General features: G+C 47.4%; 1 protein-coding gene across 2 annotated transcripts in view; it reads left to right on the top strand.

The window, feature by feature from the left end:
- Positions 1–12602: 12602 nt before the first annotated feature.
- Positions 12603–18397, top strand: part of LOC121005911 (protein MTSS 1-like) — a 136411-nt gene continuing 130616 nt past the window's right edge. For both annotated transcript variants that reach the window (XM_040438740.1, XM_040438741.1), the window contains exon 1: positions 12603–12819. In XM_040438740.1, coding sequence (XP_040294674.1) covers positions 12748–12819 — 72 coding nt within the window. In that variant the 5' untranslated portion in view covers positions 12603–12747. The remainder of the gene's footprint in view (positions 12820–18397) is intronic.

Consider the following 18397-nt stretch of genomic DNA (forward strand, 5'->3'; position numbering starts at 1 on the left):
GGAGTACTGGTTTGGGCTGGTATCATCAAAGATGAGCTTGTGGGGCCTTTTCGGGTTGAGGATGGAGTCAAGCTCAACTCCCAGTCCTACTGCCAGTTTCTGGAAGACACCTTCTTCAAGCAGTGGTACAGGAAGAAGTCTGCATCCTTCAAGAAAAACATGATTTTCATGCAGGACAATGTTCCATCACACGCGTCCAAGTACTCCACAGCGTGGCTGGCAAGAAAGGGTATAAAAGAAGAAAATCTAATGACATGGCCTCCTTGTTCACCTGATCTGAACCCCATTGAGAACCTGTGGTCCATCATCAAATGTGAGATTTACAAGGAGGGAAAACAGTACACCTCTCTGAACAGTGTCTGGGAGGCTGTGGTTGCTGCTGCACGCAATGTTGATGGTGAACAGATCAAAACACTGACAGAATCCATGGATGGCAGGCTTTTGAGTGTCCTTGCAAAGAAAGGTGGCTATATTGGTCACTGATTTGTTTTTGTTTTGTTTTTGAATGTCAGAAATGTATATTTGTGAATGTTGAGATGTTATATTGGTTTCACTGGTAAAAATAAATAATTGAAATGGGTATATATTTGTTTTTTGTTAAGTTGCCTAATAATTATGCACAGCAATAGTCACCTGCACACACAGATATCCCCCTAAAATAGCTAAAACTAAAAACAAACTAAAAACTACTTCCAAAAATATTCAGCTCTGATATTAATGAGTTTTTTGGGTTCATTGAGAACATGGTTGTTGTTCAATAATAAAATTAATCCTCAAAAATACAACTTGCCTAATAATTCTGCACTCCCTGTATATCCTGTACATAGTGTAATCGCTACGGCAAACCCCAGTCAAGAAGTGCAAACTCAGATGCTGCGCCTTCTTATATCACAGTATCCGATCAGTGATTCCAAGATGATGAGGCTGGGTGACATGCTTACACTGAAGGTGATGACATCTGTAAATTGTGGGTAACCTTGGGGATGAAGAAATCGCTCACAATGACATGGAAGGTTCTGAAGGTCTACTGCAGGAAAAATAAAAGGTTGATAAATGAAATATTTTCAAGAAACTGAATTAGTAACGGCACAAATGGATAAAATATATCTTTTTTAGTTTAGTTCTTTAATATATATTTGGACACACCTTCTCATTCAAAGAGTTTTCTTTATTTTCATGACTATGAAGGCATCAAAACTATGAATTAACACATGTGGAATTATATACATAACAAACAAGTGTGAAAAAACTGAAAAAATTTCATATTCTAGGTTCTTCAAAGTAGCCACCTTTTGCTTTGATTACTGCTTTGCACACTCTTGGCATTCTCTTGATGAGCTTGGTCTGTACTGTATATTAAGTATTATATGTAAGAAGAGTATCTTCATTAATAGTGCTACCTTGGTGCCTCCTATTAATGCCACCATAGTGCCACCAGAATAGACTACCCTTAAAGGGGTTGTCCGGGTTCAGAGCTGAAGCCGAACATACTCTTATTTTCACCCAGGCAGCCCCCTCCGATGCGCTCCCTTGCCCTGCGCTAAATCGCACAGGGCACGGGCTCTTTTGTTGTCAATAACACACGGCCGGGCGGAAACTTCCGCCCGGCAGTGTGTTCGGTGATGTCACCGGCTCTGATGGGCGGGCTTTAGCGCTGCCCTAGTCGTTTTACTGGATCTCCAAAAAAAGCCTTTGCCCTGCGGGATTTAGCGCAGGGCAAAGGAGAGCATTGGAGCATGAACTGCTCCGATGCTCATGTCAGGGGGGCTGCCGGGGTGAAAATGGAGGAATGTCCGGGTTCAGCTCTGAACCCGGACAACCCCTTTAAGAGGATATTTACAGAATTAAAACTTATCTTCTATTTACAGCATAGGTGATAAGCGTCTGATCACTGGGAGTCCCACCACTGGGACCTTACAAACACAAGAAAAGGAGTCCTGTGTTCCCCATGTCATTTGGCTATGCACTAAGGCTGGGTTCAGACCTGAGCGTATTTGATATGTGCGTTTAACGCGCGTTTTTGACGCGCGTTTTTATGAGCGTTTTTTGCAATAGTAAACGCGCGTTTGACGCGCGTTTGTGTGATTGACTGCAGTGTCCTATGGCCACAAACGCGCGTCAAAACGCCCCAAAGAAGCCCAGGAACTTGTTTGAGCGTAGGGCGTTTTTCAGCGCGCGCGCTGTAAAACGCTCAAGTGAGAACCAGGGCCATAGGGAAGCATTGGTTTTCATGTGTTGAGCGTTTTACAGCGCGTTTGAACGCGCTGTAAAACGCTCAAGTGTGAACCCAGCCTAACGGTCCGTTCATCTTTATGGGACTGTTGAGGGTAACCAAGCACAGTATTCGGCTTTTCTTCAGCAGTCCAATGAGGCTGGGTTCACACTTGAGCGTTTTACAGCGCGTTCAAACGCGCTGTAAAACGCTCAACACATGAAAACCAATGCTTCCCTATGGCCCTGGTTCTCACTTGAGCGTTTTACAGCGCGTTTGAACGCGCTGAAAAACGCCCTGCGCTCAAAAAAGTGCTTGAGCTTCTTTGGGGCGTTTTGTCGCGCGTTTGCAGCCATAGGACATTGCTGTTAATCACACAAACGTGCGTAATACGCGCGTTGACTATGGACAAAAACGCGCGACACAAACGCGCGTTAAACGCGCATATCAAATACGCTCAGGTCTGAACCCAGCCTAAAGATAAATGAAACAGCAGCAAGCATGCTGAACCTCTGCTCCCTTCCTTTGAGGAACACAGGAACCCCATGCTTGTGATGGGATAGAGCCCCCGTTATCACCTACCCTGTGGATAAGTGATAAGTTTAGAACTTGCGAAAACCCTAAAGCCTGTATTATACTGCCCGATTTTGCGGCAGATAATCGGTAACAAGCGTTGGTATGAATGCTATCGCAGCTTGCCTGATGAATGAGCAAATGCTTAATCATCAGGCAATCCATATCTTTTGACATGTTAAAAAAATTATCATTTGCATTCATTATTAGATACCATGATTTGCACTGGCAAACCACTATACACCATGGGGACGAGCGATGGCATAGCGATCACTCCCCTCATGCTGCAGAGGAGATCGCTGCATGTAATAGCAGCAGTCTCCTCCGCTAGCGAGCAGGCGATTGCCTGGAGGGAATGCTTCCCTCCCTACAGACGTCTGCCACATTGGGCTGTATAAAACAGCCTTAAGGCAGGCAACAGTGTTGTTATGATAGAGGGTGTGAACCCACTGTGCCAACCGGTTTGGCTTTGGACTAGTCCTAAGGACATTATCCTGGTTTTCACACTTTAACCCCTATACAGTGATCTGGTCTTCACTGCAAGGAAGCCACCAGGCTGCTACCTCTTGGAATAGTTCCGGTGTGGTAGGCTACTGACCCATGGGGGTCAGACAAATCGGTGTGAAGGATCAGGCAATACTTGTAGGCAGAAAGCAGAGGTCAGGATAGGCAGAGTTTGTGTGAGTCAATGAAACTAATCGGGGGTCATAGCAGGCAGAAAAGGGTCAGTACAGTAAACAGGTCAGGTCATGCAGTGGAGGGTCGGAATTGGTAGACAGGAAGTGTTCGGTCCATGGGCAAACAAACAGGAAAAGCACACCTTGACTTGGAGACTAGCAAACTAGAACAACCTACTGTTCCGGCACCTTTCCCTTGGGAAAGGAGTTTTTAGTACCCACAGGTGTCCAGCCATTGGCTGGAGAACATTGGTGTAATTGTGTGCTGGTCCTTTAAGATCCAGAGATCTTGCCCGTGCACACACCCCATAGGAAACAGAAAGAGGTCTGACAGCCAGGGTCAGCCTCCAGCAGGGGACACTCATCTCTGGAGGCCAGCCCCGCCGCTGAAAGGACAAAGAGGGCCTGTGGGGACAACAGCTAGGTGGATGATGCGGTGCCGATGTCTGCCACAGTGAGAGAGTGGAAAGTGTGGTAAAAACATGTTAAATAAAAGAAAGAAAAAAACCTACTCGGCTTTTAAAAGGCCATCTGTTCCAAGGCCTTGGCTACGAACTTTACCCTCTGGACTGAAATTAACAGGGTCTGTTCTTGGTCATGAGACCACTGCAGCCAGTCACCGTGTATGAAAATAGCACATCACTGCTGGGCCTCAGCTGTGACCGATAGCATATTAAAAGGTATGTGTAACAATCTCTGCTCCAGAATCCAGACAAGGAGGTAGGAAACAGCGTAGCCTGAAAGGCAGTAGGGGGATTAGATGGAGAGTCAATCAAGGATATCCCATCTTGCTGTGGGATTGCTCTATGCCAGTTAAAGGTGTTTTCCAGGCTCCTGATATTTATGACCATGACCAATCCTCAGGATAGGTCATTAGCATCCGACACCCTGCAACCCTCACAGATCAACTGTGCACTGCACCCTCATACGCTGGAACTAGCACTTTGAATGGAGCAGGAAGCACAGTGCTATTCAAAGTGTAGTGGCCGTGCTGGGTACTGCAGCCCAGCTACCATTACAGTGAAAAGGAGCTGAACTGCAGTAATCTGACACTACTAACCATTACACTTTGAACAGAGCTGTGTGCTTCCTGTTCCATTCAAAGTGCTAGTTCCAGTGCCGCAAGCTGCAGGGAACAGCTGATCATGAGGGTGCTGGGAGTCAGACCCTCACCAATCGGATACCAAAGGGGTTATGCCATGATTGATGAAAAATGAAAATCAGACGTCATATAGTACAAGACAAAGCAAGAACCAGCCATGCTCCACACATGGGTCCAGATCTCCACATTCACTGCCCCAATTGCTAGATTCTTTTCAGGCTGGCAGGTCAGGGGGGTGTGACCTTTCTGCTGCAACTCTTTCCCTGTAACTGCTGCAGCTTGTTGCAACTGAAAATTTAAACTGAGCGCATTCGCAGGGCTCAGTGATTTGGACAAAAAAATAAGAAAAAGAACAAACAGCAAATGGCGCTATACAGATACATTCTATTGAATAACTCACTGCCTATAATAACTTTTTAATTACGCGCAATTACAAAAGTATTCAGATCCAGGTGCTGGTTTTAAAACTGTAGAATATTTTTGTGAAACAACCCCTTTAATGACCTATCCTGAGGATAGGTTATCAATATCAGGAGCCTGGAAAACCCCTCTAATGAATTTTCAACCAGATTCCTGTGTGTGCTGGTTTGATCTGGGGATTTTGTAAGTTTTCTTGTATTTTTTACTTCTGCCCTTTGTTCGTGATCTGTGCCTCTCTTGGTTTTGACTCCATTCGTCTCTGTTGTAGATTCTGGTTTCTTGACCCTCTGGTTCTCACCCTGTGCACTCCACCTGCAGGAAGCTACCCAGTGAACACAAGACAAGATTCCTTACCATCCGCAGGGACTGCTCAGGAATAACTGGTTAGGTCCCTCTGTGGGATCACCACTATCGGGGCACCTACTCTGCTTTAGGCAGGGCCCATGTAATGATTAGGGGGTTGCAGGGCAAGTTTGCCTGCTCTTGCTGAACCGGGTAGCAGATGTGCATTTGCTGGAGTGAATGAGTTTTTAAGGAAAAAATGTTTTAACATGCTGCAGTCTGCCTGCCGCAAGTGCCCAGGACCCCCTGGCGTTACCCATTGATAACTCCTCTGCGGTGTAGCTGTAAGCCAGCCCAGTATCCGCCTAACGTTACTCTTCTCAGTTCCCAAAATCCGGAACCTGTGCACCTCACAGCCAGCCCACGCATGCGTCCCAATACAGTACAATACCCACTGTTGGCAGAGGCGTCAAAGAACGGATTGCACATGCGATGCTTACTGGCGTAAAATTGGAGAGCTGGACAAGGCGGAGCTAGAGTAGCGAGCAGCGGAAAGAGCAGGACTGCTGCCCGCAGTGGCTATTCTACTGCACATGCCCAGGCCTGGCGGTCAGGTGCGCTGCCACTTGCAACATCATTTGCATATGCCTTTAACCTGTTCAGTATCAGCGCCATATGCGCTGGCTACTGTGGATTAAATACCAGACAACCTTTTTTTATTGAAGGGGTTATCCAATTTCTGAAACAGCCCCCCCCCATGTGTCGGGCCCCTCACAGGTAATATACTAGGTCACATGAGGAGTATGAGATAGAAGGTGCCAGCAGGTCGCATATAGGAAAGTGCTGCATTTTGGGGGGAGTTTTTCATAGGTCAGTGGTAAAATAACAGAAGGTCTGCAGTCAAACAGGTCCAGTGCAGTCTATGGGTCCATGAAACACAGAACATGTACGGCATCCATGGTGGTTTTTACTGATCATTGGTAGGAGATGCTCTGTAAATCCTAGCAGTGAATGGATGGACCCTTCATGGACATCTTTACGGATGAACCATGTTACCCACTGTTGTTTCTCAGGCATGTGGGTAGCTGTTGTATACTCATATCATATGTACTGCTTTTCTTGTAGGTTTCTATGCTACACTACGATCCCTGGGTGCGACCATAACTAGGGATGAGCGGACCCGTGGATGTTCGGGTTCGCCGAGTTCGGCCGAACTTCGGATCAAAGTTCGTGTTTGGGATCCGAACTTGAACCCGAACCCCATTGAAGTCAATGAGGACCTGAACTTTGGTGCACTAAAATGGCTGTAAAATAGTCGTAGTAAGGGCTAGAGGGCTGAAAAAGGAAGCAAAATAGGGCTAAGAGCAGGACAGTTGCCCTGCAAACAAATGTGGATAGGGATATGACTTCATCCAGTGTACTGGCCGATATCCCGCCCGCGCATGCTGCTGCCCATAATGGTCATCACAGTGCGCATGGCCGGGCGGGATATCGGCCAGTACACTGGATGACGTAAGAGGCTTACAGGGCGGGCCAAGCAACAGGCTGGGGAGGGGTTATGTGAGAAGACGGACGAGCTGCCTGGGCACTTAGAGCCCGAACGCCGCCCCTGGGCACTTGCGAGCCCTCATTTACATATGAATAAAACTCAGTTTTTGCCCCTGGTGAACATCCAAACAAAAAGACAAAGGTACCATTTGACTGATCTATAGTTATGCTACAGTGCTATGTAAGTGGTCTATAAGGGCACATTGTAGTGACAGACTCCCTTTAAATAACATGGAATAGAAAAAAAAATTATCTTGAACTAGAAGGCAAAGGTCAAAGTGGAGTAGGAGGTTGAAGAGGCGGTGGACGTGGCGGTGTATGTGGAAGCGGTGGTGAAGGAGGAGGAGGTAGCCAACAATGTTTTTGTTGTTTTTTTTATTATTTTTTTTATAAATTTGGGAAGACCCTAAAACATTGGGAAATTGGTAAAAGAGAATGCAATGAGAAAGTGCGCTGTAGTATAACAATGGCTGGGTGCGGCCGGTATACTTGTCTACTCAGCACAAGGGTACGGACAAGTCCTGTGGGATCCATGCCCGGTTCATTTTAATGAATGTGAGCTTGCACACTTGCACACTACGTCTGTATGTGTTTTGCAGATCCGATCCATGTATCCGTGGATCCGTAAAAAACATACGGACATCTGAATGCAGCCTTACAGGGGGGTGATCAATGACAGGGGGGTGATCAATGACAGGGGGGTGATCAGGGAGTCTATATGGGGTGATCACCCCCGTCATTGATCACCCCCTATAAGGCTCCATTCAGATGTCCGTATGTGTTTTGCAGATCCGATCCATGTATCCATGGATCCGTAAAAATCATACGGACATCTGAATGCAGCCTTACAGGGGGGTGATCAATGACAGGGGGGTGATCAGGGAGTCTATATGGGGTGATCAGGGGTGATCAAGGGTGAATAAGGGGTTAATAAGTGACAGGGGGGGTGTAGTGTAGTGGTGTTTGGTGCTACATATTACTGAGCTGCCTGTGTCCTCTGGTGGTCGATCCAAACAAAAGGGACCACCAGAGGACCAGGTAGCAGGTATATTAGACGCTGTTAACAAAACAGCGTCTAATATACCTGTTAGGGGTTAAAAAAATCGCATCTCCAGCCTGCCAGCGAACGATAGCCGCTGGCAGGCTGGAGATCCACTCGCTTACCTTCCAATCCTGTGCGCGCGTTCACAGGAAATCTCGCGTCTCGCAAGAGGACGCGTATATGCGTCCAGGAGGAATGAATCGACCGCCTCCAGGACGTGTCGCTGCGTTCGGTGGTCCGGAGGCGGTTAACTACAGGTGGAACTCAAAAAATTAGAATATCGTGCAAAGTTCATTTATTTCAGTAATGCAACTTAAAAGGTGAAACTAACATATGAGATAGACTCCCTTCAAAGCTGAATTCCCTTAAAGGGGTTGTCTCCCTTCAGCAAATAGCATTTATTATGTAGAGGAAGTTTTCTGTCACCTGAAAAATGGGTATTAAGCTGGCAGACATTAGCGATGTGCTAATGTCAGCTGAACATAACTACATTAGTGCCATCTCACTGCCCGCCGCCGTTATTGAGAATGAACTTTTATAATATGCTAATTAGCCTCTAGGAGCACAGGGGGGGGGGGCGTTGTGCAGCCAGACAGTAGCGCAGGGGCAACACGTGAGGTGCACAGTGGGCCGATGAGGGGCCAAATTATACCACACAGTTCATCAGTTTACTCACGGTTAGCAGATAGCCTCCCTGGGCTACCAGCACAGTGCTGAGGTGGACAGCACGAAATCCTCCGGGGCACACTCTGTGGTAGGAAGCATCAGCCAAGATGGTGGTTGAGGTGCCCTTGATGTTAGGGGTGCTTAGGGTGCTTGTTGCGGCTGAGTCCCTTGATGGTTTTTGTTGTGACGCCAGTACCGTTAATGGTGGTACAACCAATAGTGATAATAAGGAGGTAGACAGTGGTAAGATGCAACTCACAACTTATACTGTTGATGACTCTGGTTGCAGCAGTACAAAATGCAGTCTCTTGATGGTACAGAGTGGATTCTGCAAATCCACTGATTCTAGGCTTTTTAGGTTTGATTCGGAGCAGGGGCGTACATAAAAATCACTGGGCCCCATAGCAGGAATCTAAATTGGGCCCCCATTCCCCTTTTATAGCCCCTCCTTTTGTTCCAAGAACTATTCTTGCTGCTGCATTTTATAATTTATGCCATCAGGGCCGGATTGGGATTAAAAAACAGCCCTGGCACACAAAAGAGGTATAATAGATGCCGTGTGTACAGACATATAGTATATTCCCTAGTGTTCTGATATGTGAGGTACAGGGTATAATATATGCAGTGTGTACAGGTATATAGTATATACAGCAGTGTACTGATATGTGAGGTACGGGGTATAATAGATGCAGTGTACAGATATATAGTATATACAGCAGTGTACTGATATGTGAGGTACGGGGTATAATATATGCAGTGTATACAGAAGTGTAATATGTGAGGTACTAGGTATAATAGATGCAGTGTGTACAGGTATATAGTAAATACAGCAGTGTATTGACACCTCGTACCTCACATATCAGTACACGGCTGTATATACTATATATCTGTACACACTGCATCTATTATACCTCGTACCTCACATATCAGTACACCGCTGTATATACTATATATCTGTACACACTGCATCTATTATACCTTGTACCTCACATATCAGTACACCGCTGTATATACTATATATCTGTACACACTGCATCTATTATACCTCGTACCTCACATATCAGTACACCGCTGTATATACTATATATCTGTACACACTGCATCTATTATACCTCGTACCTCACATATCAGTACACCGCTGTATATACTATATATCTGTACACACTGCATCTATTATACCTTGTACCTCACATATCAGTGCACTGCGGTATATAGTATATATCTGTACATATTGCATGTATAATACTGTGTAATATATGCAGTGTGTGTGTATATATATATATATATATATACAGTATATACATACACACAGAGCAGTGTATTGATGTGAGACATAGAAGGTATAATACTGTAGATGCAGTGTTTACAGAAATATGTGGTCAGTTATACATTATGGTCACTGTGTGTGAGGTACATGAGGTTGTGGTCACTGTAACTGTCTGAAGTATTATACATGAGTGAGCAATGCGTAAAAACAGGGCATGGAGGGGGTGTAAATGATGAAAAGTGGAGGACCTCCTCTTACCATTCCATTCCAGTCTGTATGGATCAATGCAGCTGCTTGTGGACTTCTAATACTTGCTGTTAGGGGTTGAAGGACCTGTGATGATGTCATCACAGGTCCTGGCAGATATACCTTTGAAACCTAGGAACTACACCATTTTTGGTGCATTTCTTTGCTAGATTCTGCAGGACCTGTGATGTTGAAGATGATGTCATCACAGGTCCTGGCAGATGCACTGTTCTAACCTGGGAACTACACTTTACACTGTGCAGTTCCCTTACAGGACCTCTGATGACATCATCAAAGGTCCTTTAGCTTTAGAAAGATAAACAGGAGCAATTAGGGGGCGGGGCCTCTCCTCCACTTCGGGCCCCTCTTTCTCACGGGCCCCATAGCAGCTGCGTAGTCTGCCTATATGGTAGGTACGCCACTGATTCGGAGCTATGGGTTAGGTGTACCTTGTTCCTATTGATGTGCTCAGTCCTATTCCTTGTTCTTTCCCTACAAGCTGAACATTTGGACAGGAAAACTCATCTGTCTCTCAGAAGTATGGTGTGGCTGCCAGAAGCTATAAGTCCTCCACCATGCAAAGGTGTCTGTGGCCCTCAATAATGGCTCTTATCACTGATGATTCCTTAGGAAGCTTGCTTCTATTCCAGGGAGGCAAACTCTCTCCTACTGGTCAGGGATGCAAGTCTATAGTCCGGCTCTTCTGCGCCTCACATCTGAGTATCACCTCCTAGCGAAGTTGGCTCCACTCACTAATCTGTGTTATGGAGTCTTCACTCTACATTCTCTCCCACTAATCTAATCTGAACTCCTCAGATCTGCTCTAATCTGAACTAATCTCCTCAGAGAGACCTCTCAACTGACTAACTAGGCCTGAACTAGGTATATACAGAACCTAAGTGTTATCCCCATCTAGTGGTGGGATGTATAAATTACACCTAATCTGCCTGGTAACAGGGATTTTGCGGATACATCAGTACAAAGTACCACAATACAACATAATGCAATTGACAAGATAAAAAGTGCTGTTACGCAGTGCCCACACACACGTTTAGGGACGCTGCAGTTGCACCTGCTCCTGGAGGCTCCGTTTGCCCAGCTCTTTTCACACCCTTCTCTTGATTGACAGGGCCAGGGCAGCGCTGCTCTGCTCCCGCCGGCCATGTCTGCAGTGTAAATCTCACGCCGTTCAGTACTCGGCGAAGTGAGGGAAGGACGCTCGGAGGCTGCTTGCTTCCTCACTGCGCCTGCGCCGAATACTGAACGGCGCGAGATTTACACTGCAGACATGGCCGGCGGGAGGAGAGCAGCGCTGCCCTGGCCCTGTCAATCAAGAGAAGAGAAGGGCGTAAAAAGAGGTGGGCAAACGGAGCCTCTAGGAGCAGGTGCAACGCCCCCCTGCTCCTAGAGGATAATTAGCATATTATAAAAGTTCGTTCTCAATAACGGCAGCAGGCAGTGAGATGATACTAATGTAGTTATGTTCAGCTGACATTAGCACATCGCTAATGTCTGCCAGCTTAATACCCATTTTTCAGGTGACAGAAACCCTTTAATACAACGAGCACCGCTGATGGATCGCAGGGTGGTTGTAACTAGGGATGAGTGAATTTCATGATATGAAATTCGTTCACGCTTCGTTACCACGGACCATAACGAAATTCTGCGACGGACTCCCCTGCATAATGGAAACGGGACGGATCCGTTTGGCAGCCCATAGACTTCTATTATGACGGAATGAATAACGGAATGCCTCTAAAGGCATTACGTCTTAGAATTGCGTTATGGTCCGTGGTAACGGAATCCATAACGCAATTCTGATTTCACCACCAAATGAAGCGTGAACGAATTTCATAACATGAAATTCGCTCATCTCTAGTCGTAACCATGGAAACAAGCAGTGTGATGGTAAAATGAATCCCGCCAGCAAAGGAGGCAATATGGACAATCACAGTACATTAGTAAGTGCCTTGTATTAACTTTCTCTACGTGATAAATGCCATTTACAAAAGTGAGACAGTGCCTTTAATTTATGGCATATGATATCCACAGGACATACATTTCCCATAGGAACCTGTGGAAACTGTGTTACAGTATCCTTTTTTGGGGATCACAGCTGTATATGTGAGATGCAGGCCACAGCCCTGGTTAATGACAGCTTCTCCATGCCCCTGGACCCTGCCTTATTCTCCCAGCACATGCTGCTTGTTCTCTTCAAGGACACCCTCCACACGACATGCCTGAACCGGCAAGCACTTGAGGCGAATGAGTCCTCACACACCTGTGGGCGTGGCCAGAGCCCCTCCCATGTACACAGAGCCCTGCCCCGCCCTTCGTTCTCAAGGAGAGCAGGCAACATGTACGGAAAGAAGCCCACGTCGCTAGGTAAAACCACGCCCAGTGCATGACGTCACCCACCAGAAAATCCCGCCCTTTCGTTGTGTCCTTCCTAGGAGACAGTTTAGGCTACTTTCACATTAGCGGTCCTTGGTTTCCGTATGTGGCCGCTAGGGGGCTCTGTGCCTTTGCCTAAACTGCGTATTCCCGAAGCCAGGTCTCCCCTCCCTCCCCGCTCAGTGCATTGCCGCGGCATGAGATCAGTGTGAGCTCTTCCTATTATCACTGGTTGTCTGTCGTCGTCTGCTGCTGGCAGGAGCCCGCACACCGGATACGTGCACCGAGAGAGACGGGGCTCTGCCCGGGGCAGGAACCATGGACGCGGGCATGGAGAAGGAGTGCAGCGCGCTCGGAGGACTCTTCCAAACCATCATGAACGATATGAAGGTGAGAATGTCTGCCAGGCGTGTCTGGGGAAAGTTCCATAACAAAGGGGACAATGCTGCTGCAGGGCGCACGGCGTCCAACCTGTTCACCCCCCTCCATGTGTGTGCGGTCACATCCATGTAACGTGTCACAGGCGATCGTGCTGCACATCCATGACAGTCATGTGTACATTGTGTGAGGCTGCATTGTCCATTGGTGCCACTAATGTACCTGCTCCACCAGTGTGGCTGATGGGAACAGTGGGGATGATGGATCTCCAGTCTTGTGGGATCCATCACCCTGGAGGTTCTTCCTGTTTGCCATCAGAAGGTGGCCCTCTGGTCACCGTCCTCCATGTAATGTCTGCAGTACACAGTGATCATGCTCACCTTGTGCTAGACGTTACTGTAACTATGGTGCTATATGTTACTGTGCCGGTGGTGCTAGACGTTACTGTGCTGGTGGTGCTAGACGTTACTGTGCCGGTGGTGCTAGACGTTACTGTGCCGGTGGTGCTAGACGTTACTGTGCCGGTGGTGCTAGACGTTACTGTGCCGGTGGTGCTAGACGTTACTGTGCCGGTGGTGCTAGACGTTACTGTGCCGGTGGTGCTAGACGTTACTGTGCTGGTGGTGCTAGACGTTACTGTGCCGGTGGTGCTAGACGTTACTGTGCCGGTGGTGCTAGACGTTACTGTGCCGGTGGTGCTAGACGTTACTGTGCCGGTGGTGCTAGACGTTACTGTGCCGGTGGTGCTAGACGTTACTGTGCCGGTGGTGCTAGACGTTACTGTGCCGGTGGTGCTAGACGTTACTGTGCCGGTGGTGCTAGACGTTACTGTGCCGGTGGTGCTAGACGTTACTGTGCCGGTGGTGCTAGACGTTACTGTGCCGGTGGTGCTAGACGTTACTGTGCCGGTGGTGCTAGACGTTACTGTGCCGGTGGTGCTAGACGTTACCAGACTTATGGTCTATTGAAATACATGACACCTGAAGATAGGACTCCTCTTCACAAGTCTATCTGCTCTCGTAAGATCTTCAGGATGACATGGTGACGTTTTGCCATCTCCTGATGGATGACAAACATGGCTTGTACCTGTTGGGTATCTTCAGCGGTTACTTGAAGGTTGTTTCTGGACTCCCAACTTCAGTGGTCGCTGGTTGGAGAACCTGGCAGCTCACCCATAAGTATTTGCATGTTGGCCACCTTCATAGGGCACTGTAGGTTGGTGGACATCACTTTACCATGTCTTGCTTTCCTTTGGCCATAGGTAGTTTGTGGTACCAGCGCAGTCACCCATTTTGCTAGTTCATCTGGTGATCACTGCACAGGGCAGTTCATGTTTCTACAGACGCTCATCCCCGATAATTGACCTGGTGATCGGTCTGTGTAAAAGGACCTCAACTTGGGGACCTTAGTGGTAAGGTGAGGGGTTTTACCATAGCAAGCATTTATGTCCTATGGATAGGCTATGCCATAAATGTCTGACTGCTGGAGTCCTCACCCATCCCGCCGGGACTCCCACTCATCTCACATAAGGGGGTTTGATTTCGGAGAAGATGTGGGCACACATTAAAAAGCAGTCTCCCTTATACTGTATGTGAAATAACGGAGTATATGAGGTAATGCAAGGCTACAGTATTTCCAATCTGTATAAATCGTGGCCCGTCCCAGTGAAGGGCGTCCATCGCGATGTGTGCATCTGGTGTGTCCGTCCGTCAGACCTTGCCGTAATGGTGACTGACAGTTCATGGTGTGTTTACATGTGATGATTTTAGGAAGATCTGGTGGTTACCATTGTGCTATGTTCTTGTGGGAAAATCTGGAGTGGTTCTTCACCTGGATTGGCCCTATTCAGATCTATCTGCCTGTGGTGAGCCTGGTTTCAGTGTGGTATCTGCTTTAGGTCTCATGAACACGACCGTGTGCTGGCCTTTCTGTGTATTTTGGACCACAATTTGCGGTCCCCAACGCATGGCAACATCCATGCGGCTGCCGCAGACAGATCCAGACCCATTCAACTTGAATGGGTCTGTGATCTGTCCGCACCTCAAAAAGTAGTGCATGCACTACTTTTTTGCTAAACGGAGGCACGTACAGTAAACCCATGGAAGCACTCCGTAGTGCTTCAGATCCGTGCCTCCGCTCCGCATCTCCTGGATTGCGGACCCATTGAAATGAATGGGTCCGTGATGCGGGATGCGAACAGCCGGTGCCTGTGTATTGAAATACGGCCACAGCCAGGCAACGGTCGTGTGCATGAGCCCTAAAAGAGATTGTTCACTCCTGGGGAACTTTTCTGCAGACCACCCTCCCAGCGTGGCCAGACCTGCGGGGGGAATCCTATTTATCTCCACTTCTGAGTTCTGGCTCCGCTACCGCAGCTCCTGGGTTTTCCCACGTCAACATCTTGTGTGGCCACTGCAGTGGAGCCAGAATCTAGGAGCGGGGACCAGGGTAAGTATGGGTGCCACGGTAGGTCCCTTGCACACAACCGTATCTTTTGTCTCCACTCCATTCCGCGGCTCAGCAAAAAAGATAGAACATGTCCTATTCTTCTCCGTATTGCAGTATAGGCATTTCTACAATAGTGCGGGACCTACTGAATGGCAAACTGCAGGCCGCCCATGACCGGTATCCGTGTTTTTGCAGACCACAAAACGGATACCGTTGTGTACAGGAGGTCTTAAACCTGTGGCGCGTGTTCACAAACAGCAGATTTATTGCACAACATTTTGGGACTGTCCCTTTTATTAGAAACGGCTTGCAGAAATCCATGCACATTCTGCAGAAACAACCCCATTCAGATATGTGGGTTGGCTTTTCGGTCACGGAAATGTCAGCAACAAAGTTGCTGCGTGTGAACAGGGCCTAAGGCTGGGTCTACACATATGTCGTGCGACAGGGCACCACCACTACACTGCAATTTTTTTTATAATGATAGTCTATGGTGTCGCAATGAGACATGCTGCGACTGCGATGCGACAAGTCGCAGAAAAATCCATCTCAAATGGATTTTTTGCGACTGTCGCGTCGCAGTGCGACACCATAGACCTATCATTGTAAAAATTGTCGCGCGACAAATGTCGTCTTGTAGACCTAGTCTAAAGACAGTGCAGCCATTCGGGCCTGTCAGATGACAGCCGTAGAGGAATAACTTTGCTGTCTCTTCTCGTCACGGGTAGATGATTGTGGAGTATACCTGGGCCTGATGCTGCCTCCTTGATTTCTTTCGCTTGTTTCACATGGAAGCGACACGTCTGGCTTTCTCGCCCACTCCTGTTGGATAAACAGTCTGTGTTGTGATTCAGCTATGTACTAATTCTCCCGAGCCCCATGTGCGCGCCGCGCTGTCAGTACGGCACAGGACTGCGGGGACGACCTGCCAACATGACATCATCTAGATAAGATTTTTCTTGCATTGCTCTTTGGGAGAAATCTTGGTATTAAGTGAAAACGGCATCAGCGAGTGAATGGTAGTCCTGGAGTTACTTCTCTCCTATGTACGTAGCCCAGCAGTGTGTAAGGGTAGAGGAGGCCATGGATGCAGAGATGTGGTCACCGGCCCACACACTGAATCAGAACATTTGCTTCTAAACCACGTATGTTCAGAGAGATTTGGCTATGACGGCAGCATTCTTCTTGGGCTAGTCATATCTATTTAGAGGGATCCCCCACCACAAGCATTTCTGACCTATTGACATATGGAATAAGTGTCAACCATGAAGACTAGGGTGTAATATGGGTTGGCTGTGATGCAGAGGAGGGGTGCCAACACTTGCAAGGTCACTGTCCATTATGCTGGGGCTACACAACGATCTCAGTCGCTCGACCATGGATCTCAGTGCAGCCATAGAAATGAATGGGGTCGCAGCGCGACTTGCGCCAATGTGCAAGTTGTGTTGTCGCTTCATTGATTTCTATGGCTGCCCTGCCACACTGCAATCATTGGTCACACGTGTGGCTCCAGCCTCAGGCTGCATTCACTCGAGAGTGGGGGGGGGGGGGGGGGGGGGTCAAAACGGTCCATTTTTAATAGCCGTTTTTTCAATGATGATTTTCTGAAAATGGATGTTAAAATTGGCGCCCTTCAGTTGTATGGGGGCTGTGAAAATGTTCAAAACTGGACATGTCCTATTTTTTTTTACATCTATTAGCACGGCTTCGCATTAGCGTTAGAAATTCCGTTATAGTGCTATAACAGAATTTTAGAACGGAATGCAAAACGGACCCCTTTAAGAGGCATTCCGTTTTGCTCCGTCGTAATACATTTCTATGGGCACAAATAATGGTTCAGTTTTTTTCTGTTATATATGATTAAAAAAAAGTCCTGTCAATATGACTATAATGGAAAAAGAACGTAACCGTTATTACTGCGCATAGAAATGTATTACGACAGAGCAAAAAGGAATAGATCAGGTGATCGCTGTCAATCTGATCATTGATAGTGATAACCAGCATATCCATGGTGGCAAATCTGTAGGCCTGAATTTCTGCTGGACCTTTTCTGTGAGTGAAGCCAGACTTTTGCATCTATGGGTGTTCTCCCCCCATACACTGTCGTAATGCTGAGTGTAAAAGGTGCAGCTGTGTAAAGTAGTTATGTTAATCACGACACATGACCAGGAGGACAGCTGGCCAGGACATTTGTTGGGTAGACATGTGTGCACTTTGTTTTTGTGCCTGTCCTGCAAGATGAAAGTGGCGAGACCCTGTTAGAAGGTGTCACGAGGCTTCTGTTTGTCTAAGCATGCTTGTGACTCTTTCAGGGTTGGCAAAGTTTCTGTTGGATGAAGTTTTGCAAAGTTCTCCTCAAGCCTGAGGTCTTCAAAAGTGTTGTGAGCTGTGTTCTTCACATGGATTCCTCCTCACAGATGGGGTTGGGGGGCATATTGAGAAATAACTCCATCCCCCAAGCCCAATGAAGCTGTGATGTGTAAAGTTGCCAAGAAGTAGCAGATAATATGGTCCATATTACCTCTAGGCGGATTGTCTTTACTGCATATTGCTTTATCAGTAGAATTTTTGGTGATCTTCTGTTTTTGATGATCCACAATGGATCAGTTTTGACTTCGAAAGTACTTTCTCAGCTGTCTAGGAAACACGCTATGTTGTTACGTGACGGTCTGACCATCTACTGGCCCTTAAAGGGACACTGACAGGCCCAATAAGCATAATTATCTATATATATGAATGCACAGGTCTTCTAATGTGCATTAAAAACATATAAGTATAACCCCTGTCCACCTTATGAATATTGCAAACTCATGTTTTATAACCTGAAGAAATCGCCTTTCTTTCTGCCCAAGGGGCGGCGTTTCATATTCACTTCTGCCCAGCCAGCCGCCCTCCAACCGCCGTTTTGAAGCGCCGCCCAGCTCATCAATATTCACTTCGCTGGGCGGCTTCTGCTGTCCCCGACCTTCCGAGATCCGGCGCATGCCCAATAGAAAGCTATGGGTGCCGGGCGCATGCGCAGAAGCTGAAGGTGAGTCCGATGCCCATAGCTTTCTATTGGGCATGCGCCGGATCTCGGAAGGTCGGGGACAGCAGAAGCCGCCCAGCGAAGTGAATATTGATGAGCTGGGCGGCGCTTCAA

The sequence above is a fragment of the Bufo bufo genome, chromosome 6, assembly GCF_905171765.1.
Source record: "Bufo bufo chromosome 6, aBufBuf1.1, whole genome shotgun sequence".
NCBI lineage: Eukaryota > Metazoa > Chordata > Amphibia > Anura > Bufonidae > Bufo > Bufo bufo.